The 25,426-nt window shown below is 39.1% G+C and overlaps 1 protein-coding gene across 3 annotated transcripts in view; it reads right to left on the reverse strand.

The window, feature by feature from the left end:
- Positions 1-1,307: 1,307 nt before the first annotated feature.
- The window catches only part of LOC124297803 (5-hydroxytryptamine receptor-like), a 175,396-nt gene continuing 151,277 nt past the window's right edge, over positions 1,308-25,426 (reverse strand). For all 3 annotated transcript variants that reach the window (XM_046749121.1, XM_046749119.1, XM_046749120.1), the window contains exons 6-10: positions 5,297-5,489; positions 4,674-4,797; positions 4,327-4,470; positions 3,000-3,300; positions 1,308-2,313 (exon numbers count right to left, since the gene is read on the reverse strand). In XM_046749121.1, coding sequence (XP_046605077.1) covers positions 2,181-2,313; positions 3,000-3,300; positions 4,327-4,470; positions 4,674-4,797; positions 5,297-5,489 — 895 coding nt within the window. In that variant the 3' untranslated portion in view covers positions 1,308-2,180. The remainder of the gene's footprint in view (positions 2,314-2,999; positions 3,301-4,326; positions 4,471-4,673; positions 4,798-5,296; positions 5,490-25,426) is intronic.

Below are 25,426 nucleotides of genomic sequence, written 5' to 3' on the forward strand. Positions count from 1 at the left end.
GCTAGTCGAAAATTGAATCACTGATGGAAAAAATTGATGTGAAAAATAATTAAAAATACTGAAATAGCAACAAAGAAAAAATAATTGTTGCTCAATTGCTCTCAGCAAGAAAAGATTTATTCCGCGTCCTTGCGAGTGAGAATTTCACCGTTTATATACGATTCAGGTTCACGTACGTTATTGTGAATTATGAACGGCGTGCCACATTGTTGAGGAATATTACAGCCTCATATATATATGTGTATATATATATTTATATACGTACGGTTATATACTCCATCACCGGAAATTGCGACCCCGTTTCGAACGTTTATAATGTTGGAAATATAAACGCTCCGTACGAATTTATGTATTATATACATGTGTACATAGGTGTAATTATGTATACATTCACACGTACCGGTTGTATATGATTATCTATGAAGAAGATGCCTCTTTGCGCAAGAATCCGGAGGCAAGGAGACTAGATCTATTCTATTTTAATAACGTCATAAAGACGATGCCTCTGCATAGTATATAGTTTATACATTTACATATATATATATATATATGAAGAAGAATGAAAACTTTGGTTTGTCTTAGCGAGCCGCTGCACAACGGCACGGGGTGAATTTTCCCCGAGGGTGAAAAGCTGTACGGTCTCTAGGGTGTTGAAACATAATATATAGATATCAACCGGGTTAAATTTTACAGCGCAGAAACTAGGACGAGCGTGAAGAAAAAAGGTGAAAATAATAATGAGGATAAAGAGCAGCGAAGAAGTAAGGAAAAAGAAGAAGAGAAAAAAGAAATGAAAAGAAAAAAAAAAAAAAACGAATGAGAAAGTATAAAAGTAGCTCAAAGTTAAAGCGAGAGGTGTCGGTATATCAACAGTGAACGCGAATTATGTGCCCAGCAATCCACCCGAGTCCTTGCAAAAAAATTTCCTTAAGAATTCTTCGGAGTATACTAATTAATCTTTTCTGGGCGTGGTAGCTCGCTTTACATACACATATATATATTTTTTTCCGCGCATGGCAGTTTGGAAATTCTTTTAGAAAACCCGCACGCAACGAATAAAAAATGTAACTTACAGAGTGAGAACGAAACGAGATGAGCAATTAGCAGAATAAAAATAAAAAAAAAAAAAAATCCTGAGAGTGATTCGTATTTATTGCCGTAGAATTATTCTATCTATCGTATGAGTAGAAAATTGTGTATTTCGAATTTGTGATGTAGAAATAATTCTACAAATCCGGACTTAGATCATCAATGTTAAAACGTCAGCTTTGAAATCTGGTCGAAATTGAGAAAAAAATTCAAATTTTTCCGTGATTATAATCAGTTGTTGAGTTACTTTGAACCCGTGATAAAATAAATTGTAGAAATCGATGCACGCCTGAAAATTGGGAATTTGAAAAGCTAAATAATTTAGTCTCGAGAGAAAAAGGCATTCGGGTTAAAGTCGAGATTTGAGAGACTTGAAGAATTCGCGGTTCATTTTTCATCTATATTCTCGTCTTTTCTACCAGTCAATGTCACTTTTCTATAAAACATGAAAGATGAAGAGAACTGAATTTTCGACTCCTAATATACACGGTGTAATGTTTCACTATCCTGACAGGGGTCGCAGAGGATCGGAGTCAAAGTCCAAGGTACCGGATATCAACCGCGTTCTCGAGTTTCCTTTAAGGAGTCAAAGTGCCAGCAATTCGGGATTCGAAATTCCCGTCGCTTCCGGTGAACGAACCAACGTTGTCGGGAATTCTTATCGCGTAGGTATAATATATACATATATAGGTGATATAGAGGGAAGGGTTGAAGCTACAAGTCTTATACACACGTCGCTACGATGGACTTTCAGAGATTCCGAAAAACATGGGGTGGGTGGCTAGAAAGAGAATTGTAGATTTTTTTTCTGTCATAAAAAAACCAAAAAAAAAAAACAACGATGACAGTAAATTTGTCCGAAATCAATCATCACGGTTTAACCAAGTTTAGTGCAGAGAATGAAGCTTTGACAACTTTTGTTTCACAGTTAATTGTCCGCATGTGGTAAGTGTGATAATTGGAAATAGACATCGTTGTGTAGAGTCGAAACATGATAGTTGAGACGGTCTATTTATTGGCCTGTAAAGTATATACTATATTAAATGCACGTTATTGTAATAAGATGTGTAACCTCCACCCTAAACCCATTCCTACATGTAATGACGGATGCCCATCCGTCGGCCGACGCTTCGTCGTCGTCTACACAGTAGCTTCTTGAAGGCGTTTCTAAACTCCGGTGAGAAGACTGTGTAGATCACTGGGTTAAGAGTTGAGTTGAAGTACCTGAAACCACACACGTTAAACGATCCTAGTTAGACGCAGTCAAAGTAAAAACGCCACGTAATTTATGGATAGTCCGGTTCCCAGTTACGGTAAAAACTCCCACAGTCTGGATCATATGTTACGAAACGAAACAAAATTGTTTAAAAAATTTTACATCAGTCATATTGGATTCGCCATCTTGAGTTTAGAAACGATCAAATTCTGACTTCAGATTCGTGATGAGCGACCCCAAATATCACCGGGTAACAAGTTTCGTCCAGAATCATTGAATTTTGATAGTTTTTTCAATCTTACATCAGTCATATTGGATCCGCCATCTTGGATTTACAAATTCTGAAATTGTGACATCAGATTCGTGATCAGCGAGCCCAAAATTTTCCGAGTAACAAAACTCGAGCCAAAATATTGAGTTGAAAAATGTGTGACTGAAGGGGTTAAACAACTGTTATAAACAAGGTGACTTGGTCCGTGATACAACAGATGCGTCTACTTGACACCAATCTGTAATTGCACCTACCGTGACGTGTAAAGTCACCTGAAGAGAAGAAAATTTCACTGTAGATGAATGAAGCTTACTCAAATCATCAGGATGCAAGAAATTCGCTTGAAGTCAAGTCACTATCATCAAGCGAGAAAGCGAACGCAACCTGGTTGTAAAATGTATCGATAAGCGAAGCGTCGCTTACCCAAGCCACAGGAAGACGTCCAGTAAATATTCGCTTAAGTAGCAGGTCTGACAGACCGGAAGTAGTATCGCAACGACGAAAAATGGTAGCCAACAGACGACGAAGGCTCCGGTGATGATGGCGAGGGTCTTGGCCGCCTTTCTCTCCCTCTTCGAATCGGCGGCTATTTTTTTCCGCCTCGATATAGCCGGTCTTGGTGACGTTTCCATGGTCGGTGGATCCGCTTCCAGACCGTTGTGATACGAAGTTTTTTCCGGCGACGTGTTTGTCGAGCTGACCGTTGTGAAGGCCGTCGTTGTCTCTGAAATTGTTGGTTCAATACTGCCCGTCAATTTAACGCTTGTCAAACAATATATCCGCTTTTGCGTGATCGATTATGCACCAATGTTTTCGTCAGAGCCATCAGGGAACGAACGATTGACGCTTACCAATTACAACCGCTCTGAGTAAACACAACGATTTGAGACGCTGTACCGTGCCAATTGGCGTTCATTCGCTGGTGTCTTCAGGGATTTAATCAAAATCTTCGATAGTGTAAATAAATCAAGCTTTGCATCAAACCGCACGACTCGGGATGTCTTGCTGGAAATGAATGAGATTTAATCGCAGACTCTGGAACCTTGCGCGAGTACAGTTACTGGTGCGTGTCTTTGGAATGTCAAGAAAGGATGGATATACGCGTAATGACGGTGATTGCATGTAACTAATATAGGTGGATGCCGATGACACGTGAAATTAATCGCAGTCGAATGTGGCGGACAGTGTAGAAGCGACTGTCTTGAACGTTGAATAGACTTTCCTAAGTGTCGCGGCACCTACGCTTAATTAATATCCACAGCTATACGAAGATGAATCGGTGTCACGCCTCCACAACCAAATTCAGGGTGTATACGTACGGAAAAGTGTCATAACGCAGGTATGCTTATTTCGTGTATGTATAGTTGCCAGTTGATGCCCATTAATTTAAGTTCATATTCCTCATCATGCGCGAGTTTAGGAACTGTGCTCCGCGAGCCGAGTCCTGGGGCAAATCCTGTAGTGTTTCTTGGAACCCGAGGAACCATTAATCTCGCCTACTTGTCACCCTTTAATTAAGTAATACGAGACCTCTACCGAGTGTACGTGTGCGTAAATGTTGGCTGACTTTCCGAAGGGTCGAATTCAGCTTTCCAAGACCAAGGCGCGAGAAGTTCGCTGATTTTCAAAGCGACCGTTTTCACAATATGATTGACCTCCACTTGGTACACTTGGATGATACTCTCACTCTCTCTCCTGGGATTCCCTCAATCCATTTTACGACCCGATTTATCGGGATATATCTTCTCACCTGATATCGTGGGCAAAGGTCTTCCGATCACTGCGACAACCGCAGCTGCGATTCCACCGGAAGCTTGCGCCTGAGCCAACGCGCCTCCAACCGCATGACTTCCTCCGATGGGTCTGGGCGGTGCACCCATGGATTTGGTGGTACCTGTGCGATCGTTGAATAAGAAATAAAGGAAACAGAGCAATAGACGAAGGTAAGAAATGAAATAATCTTCGAGAATCAGCCGAAGTGTGACCACCTTTTGAGTACGGGAAATTCAGGTACCCCATTCATCGATTGGTACAAGCAATTGGTTTCAATCAAATTGAAATTTGGTAATATATTGGCGCAAAGTGATTTACAATGACCTGGAAGGTTCGCCGGTTGACCCGCGCGTCGCCTGATCCGTTTCCGGGCCGTTTGAAATATCCTCCAGTAAAGTATCAGGATCACGAAGAGTGGCAGATAGAATGAAGACGCCGTAGCGAATATCTGCGATCAGTGAAAAAGAGAGGGTCAAACAAGTGTTGGGCGGTGATTTTAGAGTAAATCTTTTCACTTTTTATAGCCATAAATTTTCAACAGAGTGCTTCGGCAATTCAAGCATAGCGTAGGAATCCGCACCGCGTTAGTCGACATGTGAGATTGGAAATTCAAAGTTGTTCACGTTCCTGAAGATGGCACGATTTCCACCGAGATCCCAGGGGACGTATAAACCAGTGACGTTGCCTTAATTGATGCTATATAGTGCAGGATCGTAAAGTGCAGTTGGTTGAGATTGAAGGGTCGTCTGTCCCTCCCAGCGAGAAGAGCTAACTAAATGGAATAGCGGCTCTTGGGTGCACTCTAAAGGACTTCGTGTCACACGCGTTCAATATGCAACAGCTCGGCCTGTTGAATTTTCGGTCCGTGATCAACCGTTTCGATTCACAACCTCTTCGAAAAAAAGGACTCTGTCGAAGATGGCTCGAAACATCGAAGCTTGTCTTACCTGATAGCCGATGTCCTGACTGACCAGGCAGGATTTTTCGTGCACCACACGATGTTCCCATTGAGGATCTTTCCACCCTAGAAGTGGAGCGATGCAGACTAATGCGGCAACGAGCCAGACGACGGCGATCATTAGGCCGATTCGTTTTCCGGTCCTCTGGTGGATGTAGTCGATATTCGTCACTGCCCAGTACCTGCGCACAGAAGAAAAAAAAAAAGAGAATTACCGTGACGGTAGAAAGGATGCATGGTAACGCACACAACGTAAGCGAAGATTGCGAGAGAAATCTTCAGGCGGGAAATCTTGGCTCGCTCTTGCGTGTTCAGCTCTTTGATGCACCAAGGAGAATCCGATATAAAACGGGGAAAAAGGAACCATTCAATGTCCTCGAAAACCGGCTCTTGTACCGGAATTCAACTTCTTACAACGACGGGATCGTATAGGTATTCTGTTTGGCTCTATCTCGCCCAATGCACGGAGGTAGAAGCAAAGGAATGAGGGTGACAATTGCACCTTGGTCCCACCAATCCATTTGTATCTATCTATACCCAACTGCAGTCCTCTCGATGGGCTGTACTTTGTCCAATTCGAGACAAAGAAGCGGATCGCAGCTTCGCCCGAACAATGCCTTGATATCGATTAGAGAGAAGACATAAGTAATGTCTAACCGAGTGTAAGTTACCACCTATCGTTGGGTTCGAGTTGAGCCTGATAAGCGTGAAGCTCAATTTTCTTGAATTCTCGAAAGGTTGTGGACCGTTCTGATATCCGATCTAGTGAAACGGTTATAAAATACGAGTACTGTATTCTTTTTGATTTGAAACACTAGTTGTGTTCAGATTTCGGTAAGACCTCAAATTATAAGATTGCAGATGAATGAATAGAGTGTGCTTGACATGAAACCGAATGAGAATCGATTTATAATGTCATTTTATATTCACTGTTCCAATGATATTTTTGTGAATTTGCAGTCACTGTAAGGATTACAGCTTCATGACAAAAACTCCTTAAATAGTTTCAAGACCGTGCCAAGAAGTTGAACAGCGATCAGTCATTGCGTCCTCGACGAGGGGTTTAAAATAGTGAAAATTGCAAACTTTGTACCGTTCTAAAGAAGAAAACCTGGTACACATTACTTACGTACCCCATGCGACGTTGGGTAGTAGTAGGAAAACAGTTAATCAATTGCAGTCAAAGTAACCCGACGGTGAGTAAAAGGGAGCTACTGTAGACGGATTCGGAGTCGGGGATGAGTTGAGGTTGGCAGTAGGTCAGAGGCCACCAAGTACAAGTAAATGCAATTAGACTCCTTCTAGTTCTTGCAATTAGTGCCTCCCGAGTTCAAACTGATGTAAACTGTAGACGACAGAAGTTCTATTATCTTTCACCTGCCCGACTACAACTTCGAGAAGAAAAAGACGAAAAAGAAGAAGGAAAAATATGGCGAAGAATAAGAAGCAGCTAAAGCCGAAGCGCTGCAGCTGCAAACGTCATAGTAACAAAGGGTGCCAACGCGTTGTAATTAGCTCCAGCTAATTATTTCAAAAGGTCCCAGAAGCCGTTCCCCGTCTGTCCTGTGTTCAGGTCCATTCTCTAGGTGAAAAGGATCGGTAACTGGTTCGCGTCCTGTTTCGTAACTCGTCGTTTTCATGGGTTCGTTGGCGAACAACTGGAATTCAACTCTGTCCGATGCAAGTCCTCACTGTCTGCACTGCACCCCTTATTTATTCTACTCCAGCTGCTGACTCGGCTGAATAGAACCGAGGAGAAACTCGATTCAATTCGCTAAACTCGCCGGGATTCAGCCCGTCCGAAGAAAAGATCTCCGGGCTTTGCGACATCCGCACTTATCCGTTCATCTCTTCGATCGTTCCTATGTCACCCCGTTTGCTCAGTGCTAGTCGATGCGCAAACACGTATTGAAGCTGTTTTCTTCGACGATATTCGCTCGCTCAGCTCTCTTTTCAATTCCATGTATGCAGTGTTGCTTTTTTCACTCTCGTTTCACGTTTCGGTTGACTATTTATTACTCATTGTCAGTGTTTTTCGTACCTCTCGTCAGACGCTTCTAAACTTTTTTCCGAACCTTTTCTCACAAGGTTAACTCCACGAGCAATATCGTACGATCAATTTCCAATCATGAACTACGCTTGACGATTTTCTATCCCATGAAAACTTGTCTGACGATGAACAGGGAAAACTGTTCCTTTGTAGTTTCGAAACTTGATCACACGTGTTACTCTTTAGTCCACATTCATGCTCTTCAGAATGATAGTTTCTTGGCTCTGTAGCGGATTAGATCAGATTTCATAACACTTTAGAATCCTCCAACCGACTTTAACGAGTGCAGACTTTAACGAATTTTCCTTTTCTCGGCCCGTAAGAGTGTGACAAGAGAGTTGAATGACTCTGCCAAGTGACACTGACATCCACTGCCTGAGACTGCATGACAGGGATGAATACAGAACTTTTCCAACGACAAGGTATTCGAGTTGGTCGTGGATCAATGCCATGGTCCTTCGACTAACAATTCGAATCATTAGGACGATTCGAAGGATACGGTTTGCTCGACGACGCGGAATGGTATCGTCTGTACCGGCAGTTGTGAGGAACGGAGATCCAATTCCGAGAAAAGCGAGACGTGACAAAGCCAGACGACTCCAGCTTTTCCTTTTGCTCTCCTACAGCGAGACAAGTATTGCTTCGATTAATCCGAACTATATTACCGAAGCTTTCGTTCGGCTCGTAAAGCTTTCGTGGCTAATTATCGCGGTCGCATTAATTAGTAATAGATCATGAAGCGCCTACTCGTCCACTCCAAGCTGCATCGACCCAGTCATTTGTATTCAACTATGCTCAATGCCTCGGTTTTACACTTTTCCATTACCTTCTCCCCTCGGCTTTCTTTGACGAATTTTTTTCGCCGAGGGATCCCAGGAATGAAACGACTCGCTCTTCTGGTGGTAAATTTTACTCAGAGGACCGCGTTGTGTGAATGTTGATATTCCTGATATTCCTGAGAACGGAACGTATTTCAAGATATCATTATGTCAGTGAAAACAAAAACACTCAATGGTTCGTTCCAGGTTTTTAAAAGAAACTGGAGATGATTGAACTGAATTTTGTCGAAAAAATCTCTTCCTGAAGTATGAAAAGTAATTGAAAATCTTAAATTCAACTTGTGTAACTGAATTTTTTTTTCAACTAATAGATTGATGCTTTTAAATATACGACATTGAAATATTAATATGTATAATAGAAATGTAATTTGAAAAAGTTGAATGAATTCTACAATTTTAGAAATATCTTTGTCGCCATTTTAGTAAATTATTCGACAATGCCTGCCATAATTAGTCAACCTTGAAATAACATCCAAGTTCCGATCATGAGATAGATATGTTGGAAAGATTTTTGGTTCAAATTTTAAAACAACTTTGCAAGAGTTTCACATTCACCAACAAATAAAATACGTAGACCGTTAGACAGACATGCATGAATTATGAAGTAACTCGGTGCATTACAGGCGGAACGACGCAACTTTGGGTTAATCCTCGAGGCGTGAATGCGGAAGATGCGGAGGACGATAAATTTTCTTGATACTATCGTTAACTGCAGGCCACGGCGAGATAAGTGTGAGCGAAGGACGGGATATTAATCATGATTATACCGAAAAGCCTTAATCTCGTTTTCTAAACACGTGCCTACTTCGGTAGGAAACGCGTATCTGTATCCGGCCATCACCGCTGCATCCGCAGAGGGTGAGTGATAAGCGTGGTTCCTTTGAGGTGTTGGAATTTCCTACTTGTCCGACATTTCTCGCCAGCCTTGACTCAACCCCAAGTTTCTCTCACTAGACGGAGTTCGGATGTAATTCCTTCTTTGGTTAGTGTTGCGGTTCGGTCGGAATTTCGGGTAGCATGATGGGGCGTCAAAACGCGCAACGGCTATTACACACGGTGTTGAAATACACTGAGAAAAATTACATTTGTTATTGTAACTAGAAAAATTCAGTAAAACAGGTATTGTTAAAAAAAAACACTATTTGAATATTGTTGGAACTACGAAAAACGAGGAACGCGTAACCATTTTGCGCCATTGTCGATCCTTTTTTGGTTATTGCAACGTAAGATCAGTTTCTGAGGTTTACTCTACTTTTTTAGTTGAGTAAGGCTACAATATCAATTTATTGTTGCACAAGCATCAAATTTTCGCAACGGCTACAAGAAAATATAGTAACAGCGATCGTAATGAGGAAGAATAGTAACAGAAACTAGATTTTCTGGTAACAGCTACAAAACTAATTTTCATTTTGTACCTGGAACTATATTTTTCGATTGTGGTAAATAAATAAACTAAAAATTTCTCTCAGTGTACTTACCGAAGAGATGAAGAAAGGCGCAAAAAGCTGTGAAAATAAAAATACGATACAACGAAGGTTTGAAAGTGCAACTAAAGTTGCTCGAGATGACTTTAACAAGGGCCGGGGAGTGGGGGGGTCAAATCTTGGACGATCTGAGCCCTGAAACTCGAATCGCTATAAGTGTTTGCATTTTTCTTAAAAAAAGAAAATTTTAATAAATGATTTTTAACCTTCCAAGCTGTACCCCGCCCTTAAATGAAACGATATTCTACAACTACAGAACTCCCGTTTTTTTGTTTTTTTCATGTAAATTGTAATTTCAGCTACAATAGCACAATTGTTGATGATTTTGAAGGGATCTCTAATTGCTGATTCATTGCTAGGATGAAAAAATTCCCATCACAATTAGAGCTTATTTTGTTGATTAACGAATTATGTACAACAAATTAATAAAGTTGTATTTTCTACTTGACTTCACGGTCAATAAAAGGAAAACAAAAAAAAAAGAAATAAAAAATAATACTTGATTAGTTACTCAATCTTTCGCCGAGAGTTTTTTTTATTTTTTTATTTGTTTTTTTCATAATCGGTGAGGGGTGCGAATTGCCCGGATGTGAAGTGTGGCGATGCAGATAGCGAGCTGCAGGGGTTGGCGGCATGTCATTGTTATACCTATTACCCAGTAAATCAGCCGCAGGTGAGACAATAAAATATTCGAATACTCGAGCACCGTCAGTTATGTACAGAGTGCGACGAGAATCACTATCGTCACTCGATATTTTCGTTAAATTTGGATATTCCCTCGGGTATTCCGGTGGAAACGGGCCGAGGGCGTGATTCTTTGATTCAAAAAGTCGGGATAGAATTACCTACATTTCCGACGTTTTTTTTTTTTTTTTTTTTTTTACGAGTTCGAAAAATGGGCTTGTATCATTTACTCGCGGGAAAATCGGATTGTTCACGATTTTCTAGTGTTCTCACGAAACCGTGCTTTGCAAGATTTTCGCGTGAAATAAAATTGGAAATGAGAAAGATGTCGAGAGAGTCGATATCCTTAACCTCGATAACCTCAAAATTACAGTTTATTCGCTCACCGCCATTTCGGTGGCATATTACCCCGGGAAAATCCTTCCGTGAAGATATTTCGGAATATAATCGGATCATCCAGTTTGAAAATATGAGTTCGTTCGCATCGGATCCATATAATGGGGCACCACGGACCAATAGACATTATGCAAATTGGTATAGCCGATAAGCGCGGTTTCGTATCACAATTTTTCACTATCGCAGGCACTTGACGACGGCGTACTCGATGCTTTCCATAAAAATCGATCACCGCAGAGGATAAAGCGATTAGAAAACTCGTAGCATGTTGTGGGCTTGACGTTGAAAGCTTCCCGTAGAACAGAACATACGTTAATCGCTTGTTCGGAGAATGGAGGATCCGTTTTTTCCATCCTGTCGAAAAAACCAGAGTTACAACGTAAGTTTTCCGTGAAACTTGCCGCTCGACGCCGGCAGGTAGGCAACCGGAACTGCACCGATACGACGTAGCGATGCAAGATGTAGCTTCGGTTGCCTACACGCTGGCGTCGAGTGGCAAGTTTCACGGAAAACTTACGTCATATTTTAAACGGAGGTTAAAATCTGAACTTTCGGCGTCCGGGAGTTGCATATTTGCGACCTGCCAGGCGCGATTCGGGCTCTTAATTTGCATAAATGTAGCTCGAGAAATAGATCGAAGTGAACCGAGGGTGACCCAGTTTCCATGGGGATCGGTTTCACATACCTGCTTGGCCTATCTCCGTTCCGCAGTTAACTATCTGGCGATATTTACCTCCGCCGTTTTGTACGACCACGTGGAAAACGGCTGATATCATCTTGAGCCACACTACTTCTGTGTAAACGTAACATCGGTGTTTGTTACTTACGCTCTTTGGAACGTTCAAGCCGTAGGTACAGTCCGGTTGTAAATTCGTCGGTTCAAAAACTTCACACGATACAAATCGAAGGGGTTAAAATTTAGCATGACAGTATTTTTGTCCGGTTATATTTTCCTCGCGAAATTAATAAAAGTTGTCAGTGCATTTTCTTGAATGCCAAAACAAGTTTCTTTTTTTTTTTTTTGTATCTTTAAATTCGGATTCCAAAGAAACGTGTTGCTGAAGATGAAATTCTGATTGCATATTTTCCTTCTTCTTTATTTGTACAAAATGTTCTACCACAATTTTTCAATTTCTGATACATCGTTGATTTTGGTTTTTTGAAAACTAAATCTCAGTTTCGTAATTAAGTATAGTTTTGTATAGAATTTGAATTTTTACCATCGTCTTAACATCTTGCCGGCTTCGATTTGTGGTGACACTGTTAATCAGGTTCCCATGAGATTGAATTTAAACAGAAATTCCGCAATATCACACAAATTACATTTCACCCTGTTTCCATCTCTCAACGACTTTTAGAGCAGACTGTACGTCATGAACGTCCTTAAGTGGTGCTCGGCGCATTAAACAGATTCGGTAATGGCTCCAGCCCTTGGGTCAAATTCTGATCAAGCAAAGATCGGCGGATCCGTCTAATCGTCCTTGGTTTGGCAAACGAGTACATTGGAATAGGGTCGTGACAATGATCCAATTTGACACAAAATACGAATCACAATTGCCGGAGCTTTTGAAAAGATATATTCAAATACAGCATCGGCCGAATAACTTAATGAAGAAGAATTTGTTTTTTATACGAGTAATACAAGATGTTACATGTTGTAAAATTGATTTTTGTCACAAATTAATCACGTAAGCTTCCATTCGCATGAAATGTTAATTTATCTACTAGCGCATAAATATTTGCCCAACAACGATGCGTCCATTTTCATTTCTACAAATTCATTCAAGTGTCACTCAAATCCATTTGCTGCGACTAAGTGATTGCAGTTTGCACTTTCACATATCCACTTAAGTATCTAATTACCTGCAGCACTTTATATCTCGTGACTACTGTTCAAATCACTGCGCGTTTCTGCTAAAATGAATTACACGCTGTGTATTCAACCGTTCGAGAAGAAAATGAAAGTGTAATGAAAAAACAATAAAGAGAGAAAAGGAGAAGAGAAAAAAAAAAATCCAGCCAAGCGAAGACGATTATTTCTGGAAACTAAATTTTTTTTCTGAAATATCGCTTTAACGGTAATGTTGTAAAGCACTGAATAATCACGCTTGAATTTTATGTAAAAAAAAAGAAGTAAAAATAAAATGAAGCGGTTAAGGCTGTACTGTAAAATACGGGAAAATTCATCCGCTATCACATAAAATGTGTTAATTACAAAACTGACGAGTTTTCTTCTCATCCTCGTAAATTTACGTTATCTGTTTCGAGAAAAAAAAAATCAATTAGTCTTATCCCCGGGATATAAAAGCTCGATTTAAAATTTCAATAAAAATGAATATGCCATGATTGTAACATAGATTCGTGTAAAATTATTTTTCTGTTCAAATGCGGGGTGTGAACAAATTTTTTGGAAAAAAAAATGTTTTCCAATACCCGAAACCTAGTTTTCCCTGACATTTGCCCAGTTCTAGTAAGTTTCTAAAACCAAAATCGTTCAAGCTCGTTAATTGAAGAAAAATGTAACGTCCAAAAATATCGGTAAAAAAAAATTTTGTTTTCTCGACGCTAAAAAAAAAATTAAACCCGTTGCTTCAAAAAATGACTTCCTAATTCCGAAGATATTATAAATTTTTTCCACGACCAAATTAAAAATATCCCCTGAGAATTCCAGGCTTTCAAAGTTTTTTCATACGTGTGACCACCTGTACGTATACACAATATAAACGAGGTCCTTACAACTTATTCGTTAATCGTCGCCAATGAACCGGATTAAAAGAATAATTCCGATCTCTACAAGTGGTCGTAACCAAAGTGAAAAGATTCTTATCTACGTTATCCCATATATTACGTGTGTGATTCGCAGTCAGAGTGTCGAGCGAGTCGGAACGAACGCTGGGTTTTACTACTTGACACAAAACGAGCGAGCCTTAGTCTATTACACTACGGATACATTTTGCCCCTCGTTGGGGGGAAGGAAAGGAAAGGGAAGGGAAGGGAAGGGTTGTCCGCCTTGCCTGGAACCGACACAAAGGTACGTTTCCTTTCCCCTTTCCCCTTTCCCCCTTCCGACCCCCAGCCCCTATTTCCTCGCCCCTGTTTTCTCCAGCCATTATAGAAGCGAATAGCGATAAACTAGATTTGATCTACGAGCTCGCCTCGCGGCTGCACCGTTTCTAAGTTTTACGTTTCTCGGTTGTTGTTTTCCTGCGATATTTTTTTTTTCTCTCTCTCTCTCTCTCTCTCTTCCTTTTGGTCCATTTTTTTCCCCTCCCTTCTTCCACATCTTTTTTTCTCATCGTGATAATAATACCGATAGCGATTTATAAGGTACTTGCGGCGGCAAACTCTGTCAGGTTGTTGTATTTTATTTATCTATTTTTTTTTTTTGCTTCGCTTCACTTTTCCGTGCGTCGTATTTTCTTACTTACGACCCCGGACACGTTGTACGTATTATATACTGGTAGTAACTAACATCGTCGTATTTCTTCGCCTTGATAATTATATAGGGATCACGAAGCGGCGGACCGACGAAGTTTCGACGTAGAATTATGGCCTGCAACGTTGGAACAACGATTCAGGATGTATCGCCCTCGCGGAAGCGGTAAAGAAAAGTGTCCGAGCAAAAGAGAATGAGAGAGAGAGAGAGAGGGAACGTAGTAAAAATGTACCATGCTGTTTAAGAAATAATTAGTTTGTATTATACGTACAAGGTTGATTGAAAGAAATTGACTGAAAAAATGTTACCTTAATAGGGAATAAAAACTTTTTAAAGTGTAATTTTTCATCAATCACTTGAATTGTTCCTTGGTGTTTTTTTTTTTTTTTTCTCTATTCAGCACCAAAAGTTTGTGGCTCGTTCAATTTTTCTTCATTACAGCTGACTTTGCTCGTAATTTAATTCTCGATAAATCACTAGCGGTGATTACAGTTGTATATAACTTGTCTTATAACCTGTTCTTGGTATTCACGAGTTTATCACTTTCAATTCATCACAATAATTCTGCATAACACAATTTTTCAGCGAGTGACGAGTTAGAGGAATAAATCGTAAGCGTGTATCTTTTTCACGTTTAAAAAAAAGACAGAATAATTCGTTTACTCAAATGTCATCGACTGACGGTTGTTTTTTAATTGAAATCTTGAACTTCAGTCGGACTTGTCAAATCATTATATTATAAGATCGATATTTGTAAAATAAAATTCTAATCATCCACGGAATTCAATTTTAGAACACTATAAACATAAAAAAAAAAAGAAAAATTCTTCACCACTCGAAAAGATTGTTCGTATATTCTGAAGCGAGGTCTAAATTTTATTTCAACGAGACAAAATTATAGTTGGATCTTTTTTTTCCCGTGAACTTATAGCGAAAAATCCTTATCGCGACCTGCAGGTTTCAAATTTTCAATCACACGTCGTGTAAACTCCAACTCGGCAAGTTCAATCTTATTACGACTTTGCCATTTAAGCTTAATTCCTGTGCCGGAGTTTTACAGTTAAAAAATTTTACCCAGGCAGCCGAACTTCCGGTTGTTAGCTACATCTTAGTTCATCTTTCGCCGGTTCCATTATCTTATGCAAATTCCCACCCTCGCCGTAATTCCACCTTACGTCGTAATTACGACACACGCTTTTAGAAGCGAAATTCCGATGCCCGTCAGATCGTGTTTTTTTCCCCGAGTATATATATATATGCAAACCAACACGAACGCTGGGATAATTCTCAGACCGAAGAGTTAAGTTCGCGTCAGAATTTTCTTTTCTCGTTTTTTGATACCGTACATAATTCATCTCGCACATTAAACCGTAAGCTCGTTGTTGATCCAATATTAATTGGACCGAAAAAAAGTTTCCAGGTCGGCACTCCTCGGAAATTTTGGATTTACATGCAAATGAAAGCAAATTATGAAATGTCTGTATATACTTGTGTGCAGATGTCAGTATATATGTACTGGAACGTGGCAGTTCGAGTGCACGCTACAAGGAGCTCCCTTAACCTTAGACGGTACCCAAAATTAGCATTTTGGTGAAATTAATTACGGTAAGTCACACATCAGAAATTCTGCGAGCAGACAATTTAATTCCGAATGATCGAAGATTTTCAGTTCTGTGATTTCTGGCTTGGTGAAATTTCAGTATTTTGATCTTTGTTTCGGATTTTCGATATTCTTATGTTCGGAATTTTGGTCATTCTGATTTTTGGTTTTTCTGATTCTTTCCACCCACTCGTCAAGTAAACTATGCTGTGTGAGAGGTGCGGGTAAAAATCAGAATGGTCAGAATTCCGAACATATATATATATATCGAAAACTCACAATCGCGAAAGAACAAATTGGTGAATCTTCATTAATCCAGAAATAAAGGAAATGGAATGTAAAAGTATCGAAATTTGAAGTTATAGAATTTAGAATACACAACTGGTGAAAATTCCGAAAGGCCGTTAGCGGAATGAGGCAAATGCGATTGCTCGCAAACACAAATAAATAACCTTCGGGTGGATCATAAAGTAGAATTTTCATGTATTCGAATTCATAAATGCGAAGGATCAAGAATCAGAACGGTTAGAACTTCGAGTAGTAATCTCACAGAAGGCTCGGAATACAGAATTGCGGTATATCAGAATCGTCGGAACGAAGAATCGCAATATATGAGAAGAGTCGGGCACGTCGTTGGCCACACTCTAAAGGCCTAACCCAACAGCTTTAACAACTCAAAGTTGTCCATTCGCGTTGCGTTCTTTCTTCGTTATTAAGTATTGAGTAAAGAATTTGTTCGATTCTGTATACAAAACGTTTTACAAGTCAAAATAGATTAGGTGGATAGACTCGGAATGTGAAATTCTGGTGTTAAGCCGTCTATACGGTTACTTTCGGAATACCGATCTTTCTGAATCGTACGATTCTGAATAATGATCCTTCTGCATTATGGATATCTGTTTTCTGCCGTTTCTAGACGATGAAGTTCTAAATTTTATTTTTATAATATTTGGACATTTGAGGATATGAAACTTTCTACAAATTCATTCTCTGGAATATTGACTCTATAGGTTATTGAATTCTGCATCTCTGAATTCTTGCATTAACGTTTTCTGAAGTAAGTGGATTCGGATAATACAGCCCTCTACTAAATAAATCTTAGGTAAGCTGCAGCTTCTTATCGGGCACTATTCGGGACTTAAAATATCTGATAGTATCTGTTCTCTCACGTTTGTTATTCGAATTTGTTAAATTCGGAATTCTGGCCATTCCGATTTTCGGTTTTTCTGATTTCGTACCCCCACCCGCTGTGTGAGTATATATTAACTTTCGGAATTTCACTCCATCGAAACTTTATATTTCGGAATTTTGCTCTATCGTAACTTGAAGTTTCAACGATTCGAAATTTTGTTGTATCTTCAAAGTTTGATTTCTCCGCTTCAAGTTTCGTCGCCAAATCATTCGTAATTAGGCGCTTTCGTAACTCTTTAAATTCGTAACTTCAGCCCCGCCCCGAAATTCGGATCGCACGTTTTTTTCTCAGAAACTCGATCCTTCTCGTAATCAAGTAACTCAAAGGTAGTACCTGTAAGATATCCGGAGAGCGTTCATCTCGTCCTCCGCGCACGACCGTCTCCCGGGTCCTGTTCATCTTTTTTTCTTTTTTACGCTCCCAACAATGCAACGAAACAAGGAATAGCTCTCTCGAGGACAGTTTCTACCTCGTGCTTCGGTAGCGCGAGCGTTCTTCACCGAGATATTACCTATACATAGTTTAGCCGTGCCCCGAGTTTCGGTATTTAATACACGCATTTTATAATACGGAGGAATTATGAATATTCTCACGCGTTGCCTCCCTCGGCTGTGAAACTTTTAAAAACCACTTCAACCCTCTCGTCATTGTAATTACGGTTACGACGACTCCGCGAATTACCCGAGGGCTCGAGTGTCGTTTCATTCTCCAGTCTTATTCTTCCTTCCATTCGTAAAGATCATTTTACACGCTCATCTGATGGCTCAGTTTTTCATTGCGCTGATAAAAATGATTGTGAATTTTCCACCCATATCCTGTACGAAAGGTTGTTAATTTGCAAATTCGGTGGAATAACGTAACTTACTGCGTACTTGTTTTAAACTTACAATGACAATTTTTGAGTTTTCTAAAATTTATAGGAAACGACACAACAAAAGTAATGTTAATTTACTAAATCATGTCGTAAATTGATTAAAGGGTACATTTATGGTGAATTCGCTGTTCCGTATCCGAATAAAACTTCCGATAAAGTGTAGGAAGTTTCACAGAAAAATTTTTAACACTCCGACAATGCGTCAAATTTTGGCCAGAAAAATTTCTAGGTACCAAGAGATTTCAGTGCAATGAGTATCGTTGAAATGTCGTTAGAAATATATCGTTCTAATTACAAGAAAATATTTTACAAGTATGTGACTTTTTAATGCGATTATATTTGTCGATACTTTACCTTCTGGTTAACAGAAAGATTGAATCTATTAATTGTGTCCAGTTGATAACATTTTTCCAGATATCGTCACGATAGTTCATTTACATTTTTTACTCGGGACTGTGTTTTGCGATTATTATGGTAAAAAATGAGAATAATTGATGGTATGAGTATAATAGTAGCCTTAATAAAAAATTTCTCTGCGCGGATAACTGCGAGGTCTGGAAACTACGGGATAACTTCTTTAGATGATTAATAACAACGGATTAAATTTGCCAACCAAGTGCAGAGATATTCAAGCTGACGTTTCATCGTCTCATTGCAGCTGCAGTCTCAAGGCAAGAGTATAGGTACATGATGGCGGAATCGTCTAATTGTTATAAGTTGGAAACAAACTTGATGCGCTGCAGTTTCAAAACTCGTTGTAACAGCTGAGACAAGTTTTGATTGGCTAAATCTTTTAATTGCTGTGAAAAACTTTACTCCGAACAAGACGGTGACATTTCTTCTTCGCTTGATTGTGTAACGTGGTGAACTGCAACCGTTTGTCAAGGTTATTAACAACTGAATTTTTTCACGATTGAATTGGTATAAATCGAGTGGTTAATCGCTTGTGAAATTTGGTGTACACCCGTACGTGAATGTTTGGAAACTTTTGAAATACCATTAAAAATTTTGTATAATCTTTGACATTTTTTAAAATCCCTTGAGGTCATATCAAATCAATTGAAATCTTTTGAAATTTTTTGAAATCCTTGAAATCGTTGTAAGTTTTATTAAATCTTTAAAATCTTTTTGAATCTTTGAAATTTCATTAGTAACCTTGTGAAATTTTTTGATTTCCTCTGAAACTATTTGAATTTATTGAAATCATTATAAATTGTATGGAATCTTTGAAATTTTTTGAAACCATATGAAACCTATAAAATATTTTGATATCCTTGAAATCCTCCGAAATCCGTGAAATCTTTTGAAATCATTTAAAATCTTCTGAAATCGTTAGAAATTTTGTGAAATCTGTGAAATCTTTTGAAGTTCTTGAAATCCTTTGAAGTCGTTTAAAATCTTCTGAAATCATTACAAATTTTATAAAATCTGTGAAGTCTTTTGAAATCCTTGAAATCCTTGAAATCCTTTAAAATCTTTTAAAATCTTGAGATCTTGGAATCGGGTATACACGAAAATTATGATCGATTGAGCCCTCGGTATACGGAATCACGATCATGACTTGGAAGACTGTCTCGTCACCGCAATGATCTTCACCTCGCTCGTCATCTCGCTGTCGGTAATTTTTCCGCGCCCTATACTTGGAAATTCCTGAAACCGAGTGCGCTTCCGTAATGCGACGACGGCGTCGTGACGTCGTGAAGAAAATGCAGACTCGTTGTCGCGCCGAATATGCAGGTAATTTATCAGTTCGCGTGGTTCTCGGCAGGCACATTGCATGCGTGTTAGAAAGCGCTCAATCCGAAGTTTCGAGAGAGCGTCTTATCTCAGCTCAGGGGTAAGTGAAATGGAATAGGAAAATTAATGGGGTACGTAGATCTTCGAGTCGCAGGGTGCAACGGCCTGTTGGAGGTGCAATTCGCTGTCGCGATATCCTACCTTAAGCAGACATTACAGTCCTAGTCAAATTTCAGTTAAAGTCAATTCGCTCTTCGTTGGAGGAATATTTTTTTTCAACGGAGCGAAATCATTCGCTTCGTACTCTCAACATGTAGACAAAAATCTATGGACGAACTTTGGGTGTCGAAATATTTCGAGATAAAGGTACTATACCAACAGATCCAAACGATCATCGGTCGCACTACCGAACTAGAATTTATAAAATTCCCAAGTTTTTTCACGCATGATGAAGAAGAGTGACACGAAAAACGAACACGTAAGTGACGAAGCGAATTTTCGACGATTTTTCCCTTACTTATTCATTTCTTCTTCTTTGCAACGATAAGTAGAACGGGTAGGATCGTGCCGAACAAAGTGAAATCGGAAATGTTGCAGTTCTCGGTCGTATTGACGAGTCTTTCGTACCGAACTCGCATCGCGGTTGCGCTGCACGATACCAGGCAGATAAACGAGTGGAAAGGGGGGAGAAAGGGGTTGGCGAACAACATGAAAAAGGAATTAATTTTCACCCGACTGGACCGTTTTCCCCGTATTCCTCATCGCCCGTGCTTCTGTTACACCGGTTTCGTAGGTAACCGTGAATGCACAGACGCTTGGAAATAGGAAACGAACTTAGCCGAGCATCGTGCACCGCATATAATATACGTTGGTATACATGCAGGGTAGTTTTATCGCAAAACGATACGTGTACGCGATCCGTGGGCGCAATTAATTCACCGAGATCTCCGCGTTGGCTCGTTGTATAAATCTCGACGTGTATAATTTCTCGGGGGGCGGGGAAATTTTACCCGGAATTTTACCGCGTTCGCAAAACCGTATCGTCGGAATGAACCCAATTAAAGTTACGCTGCAGCCACGCTGATTGTCGGATTCGTTACGAGTTGTGATATTTTTTAAATCACATCATTTGTCATTCCGCGAGCGGATTTTCTGCTTCAGACATTGAGATATGTACCGAAAATTTATACTTCGAAGGAATATTACCCGAGAATTGTGCAAGCGACGTTTCATGCCAATTCCATCAATTTTCACATTTTCGTAATTAATTTTGTTGAAAATTTTTAGACAACGATAGCGTATCTGTATTATTAACCTCTATCAATTATTTATTCATCAGCTCACTCTTGGGTTAAAAATAATAATCGATCTCAAATTCTCAAAGGGTTTCACATTTTTTTTTTTTTTTCAAATTTACGACAAGTTATCAAGAATTTTAGTTTTTATTTTGCATTGACGAAAGTCGGCGAAACTACGAAAATAATATCGGATTGGTTTTTCGCTTTATGAAAAACCGATTGCAACGAAATATTTGGCATTTTTGAAAACAAATGTTTTCGGCGCTGAAAAAAAGAAAAAAAATGAATTTCGTGCATTACATGTGATTTCGTTAGGTTTGATACAGTTTTTTTTTTTTCTAGTTCCTCTATTAACTCATAAAATATGCAACGTCACGGATAAGATTGATTAATACTTTCCTATGTACTGAGAATCAACCGAATAAAAAATGTATAGCCTGAAACTGTTCGCAGCTGCTACAGCATCGATAAAATCGTCGCATCCAGCGTTTGAGAAACGAGGGAATGGAAAACATCTCCTAGACATCCGATTCACTGACCTTATCACCACGCGTCCAGAATTGCATAAGATGCATGTGTACGAAATACATATATTTATGGATCCGGTATCCAAGTTGAAAAGTTATTGGATTTTATCCGGGCGAAAATTCAGCTGTAGCAAAAATTTCTCTCATCGTCGGCTGGGAGAAGAAGCATTGGAAATATGAAATTGCTTCTGTGGTGTAAAACGGCTTGCGGATGTTCGCTACTTCGGAAAGCTCTCATCTATTTTTTTATTCGTTTCATTCAACTTTTTCCACATCGTATACCCGAATCGAAAAACTAATATACCTGCAGGAATACTCAAGTTTTCATACATGCGCTATAAAAATACGCTACAGCGTTTAACAGTTCGCATAAGATTGTATTTTCGTGAAAAATTTGCAGAAAGGGTTACCGATTATTATAACTCTGACGCTCTTCAACCATAAAGTGCGAAGCTTACTTGTAACTGACGTAAGGTGTTACGGAAAAAAAAACCTTCAAACTTTTAAATCAACAATTTCCTCTTTCAGTTGAACCCTTTCACTTAGATCCAATTTTTGGATATTTAGAGAATTTTGCAACATATTTCTTTGCGGTTTTTTGATATTTTTTATAGTATACTAATAGTTATTCAATACTCGAAAGTCATTATTGCGATATGATGTAAATTATCATTGTTAGAAACAAGATGATTGAAGAAAATCGTGCAAATTGAAGGATTAATTCATTTCCGAAAAAGTTACCCCCGAACTCGTATACACGTTTTGCATACATTGTGAGTTTTTTGGGTCGCTGATTACAATCTGAAATCAGATGTTGAAAATTTTGTGTGACGCGAATCCAATCAGCGACCTCGAAAACTCCCGCATAGAATTTTTCGACCAAATTCGATCAAATTTGAAAGTTTCTTCCGTCATATTGAATTTTTGAAATCTGATTTCAGATTCGTAATCAGCGATCTCTGAAAACCAGAGAATGCTGTCTTGTCATTAAAGTTGATTCAGCAAAACGATGTGTAACTCAAGAGTTTAAGGTGACATCGTATAAAGTTCAACTTTATTTAACATTCTATACTCCAACTGTTTATAAACCTCTATCTTATCGTACAAATCGTGTCTCGAAACCTTTTCGAATTTTAACCACCCAACTTTTGATCCACCTCTGAATCGTATCGAAACTCGGAATTAACGTACGATTCGAATGTCTGAGAAATTTCAAACTGCACGTTTCGCGATCCGATGAGAATGGTGGAAGAATCGCGGGAGTTTTACGTTTGCGAAAGTGCATCGTGGTGGTGCACCATTCTCATCGTAGGTACGCATCGGGATCCGCTCGACGTTATTCCAACATCCGGCGCAATCTCCTCGACGATATTAAAGTGCGGCCAGTGTTCGTTTCTTCGATGTTTCGCGATGCAATGCCGAAGCATGAATGACAGACCGGATATTGTGTTTCCATTTCATCCCTCATACCGCCCCAAAGATATTCCCAAAGATTTCCTGGGAGAAGGACCGAGGCACCTTCCATTCCTCCGAACTTATACATTCATCTCTGGAATTATTGCACACAGGATGCGTCGAATTGCTCCGTGTGCGCGCACCGTGAGCTTATAAGCTTCTCGAGGCAACGCGTCGTGCCGCTTCCTACATACGAAAGCACTTTATATACGCCTGTCAAAATCATAACTGCGTATATTCAAATGCCGGCAGACTTCCGCCCGCTGCAGTTATGGCCTTGCGTTCTACATCCTCAATGTATACTTTTGCATTGTACTCGAGCCTTCCGCATTTTTCTCAAACCATTTTCACCCTTTCGTTTTCTCGACTCGTGCACGATATTCCCAAACTCTTTGAAAAAGCGATACGACGTCTTTACGAAATCGGGAATAAAATATCGGGTTGAACAAAAAGAGGGTAGAAAAAAAAAATTTCTCCTACACGGTATTCATTTTTTTCACTTCTTTCTCACGAGTCGCAAATGTAGGTATGAAAAATAATCGAACAAAGTCAAAACTGGTGTTATGCGTAGAAATAAGAAATTATTTTTTTCTCAAAGTCTGATAAATTGGAAGGTTATATATTTTATAAATAACGACGTTTAATCACATCATCGAGAACAGCCGACGAAACGATTCAAAGCCGGTGAAAACGTTACAATATAACTTTGAAACCTTTTTTTTTTTTGTTCATTGTAAAAATGTGTTGCAGAATAATGAACAACGAAGCTCGATATTAACGAGATAATTGTCACGCACGGGGACAGGAAATTTGAAAAAAAAAAAAAAAAACCTCCGAACGCCTCAATAAATTACGTTCCGACAGTGAGGCAAGTGCGCGAGGTTTTCGAAAGCTAGTTCCTTGGGTTGGTAAAAAGTTCATAACAGCTGTGAGAAGGGATGGAAATAAGTAGCCGGTAGTTAATTATAATTTATAAACCTAGGAAGGACTTTATTACGAGGCGATCTTAACACGGCTCTTTTCTAAATCCCTTCTGCACCAGCAGGGCGAATCGCGTGTCCCTGGTATTGTTTTCTCAGGTCGTTTTGCGACTCGCTTAAAAAGGGAACTCGGCACAGGCTTCTCAGTGTAAGGTATTTTTGCCGTTAAAATTAACTGCCCGGCAGGGAAAAAGGAAAGGGAGGGAGTGTTGCTCTGTCGTGAGCCGGTTTAATTACCCGTACAAATTTACAGCCTATATTGATAAGCCTCTCTGCCTCGAGTCTTGTAATCAGCCCGATGCTTTCACGTCGTCGGATTCGAAAAACAAAGCAGTTTCAGCCTAAAATACGACTTTGTCACTTTAACGCCCGTATGAATTAACCATCATTCGGCTCAGTTTATACATTCATGGATAATTGCTCGTTTCTACGCGTGTAACAACTGTTGAAGAATGAAAACAGTTGGTTGCAGGAATGAAAAAAAATTAAATATTTCTTTTCGACTCTACAGAAACCGACAATAAATTTATACACGGAGAATTCCATGGGAATTCGACCGACGTCCGATCCTAACAATTTCTGATTTTGTTTAAAAATTTTTCTGCAATTGTCCCGACTAATAAACAATATCCTACATCTCTTCAGATTTTTTATTCAACTGCTCAATTGTTTATAAATATTTTAAGTTATTTTGAAAGGAAACTTTTGAAAAATTCTCAACAAATTCTCAGACTGTATTTTCTATTTCAAACATTTCAAAACCGGGCCCACAATGATACAACTTTTTCCACTTTTTTCAGCACTTTGAATTTTTTTGCCCGACTAAAACACGGTTTCAACGGCCTGAAAATTCTTGAAAATTTCTCAAGACTTATATTTTTTGCTTAAAATATTTCTAGACCGGTTTCATTGCGAAGCGATGTTTGCCGTTATTTTTTAGCACATTCAATTTTTATATCAAATTCGCAATGAAACTGGTCTAGAAATGTTTGGAAAAGAAATTGCAGTTTTTGACAATTTGTCGATAATTTTAAAAAAGATCCTTTGAAAAAATCACTCTCATTATTTGTACACAATTAATCAGTTAATAAAAAGTCTAAAAAAATTCAGAGTGCCGTTTTATAGAGTTGGAACAATTGTAGAAAAATATTAGAACAAAATCAAAAATTTCAAGGGGTAGACGTCGATTCGTATCACATGGAATTTCCAATTTGTATGTGTTTAATTGTTCGTCAGGTCGTATGATTATTCATTCATAGGTCTTGCGCAAGTTCATTTCCCTCAAAACCGCACCCGAGTATTTTCACCAATCTTTCAAGTCACCGTAAACTCTGATCCTGGTAGTAAACGTAAAAGTAACAACATTGCATCGAATTAGACAAGATATGTACAACGTATCACGAAAGGTGAAATAATTACCACCGTTTTATAGTCGAAGGTTATAAATCTCCTTCAATATTCAATCACGGAGCCGTATATTCTACATTTACAACCGTACCATTAAATTGTCTGGCTTATTCACCCGAGTGTCCATAATTTTTAATAAAAAATTGATTAGCCGATAGAA

Source organism: Neodiprion virginianus, chromosome 2 (genome assembly GCF_021901495.1).
Source record: "Neodiprion virginianus isolate iyNeoVirg1 chromosome 2, iyNeoVirg1.1, whole genome shotgun sequence".
NCBI classification, from domain to species: Eukaryota; Metazoa; Arthropoda; class Insecta; order Hymenoptera; family Diprionidae; genus Neodiprion; species Neodiprion virginianus.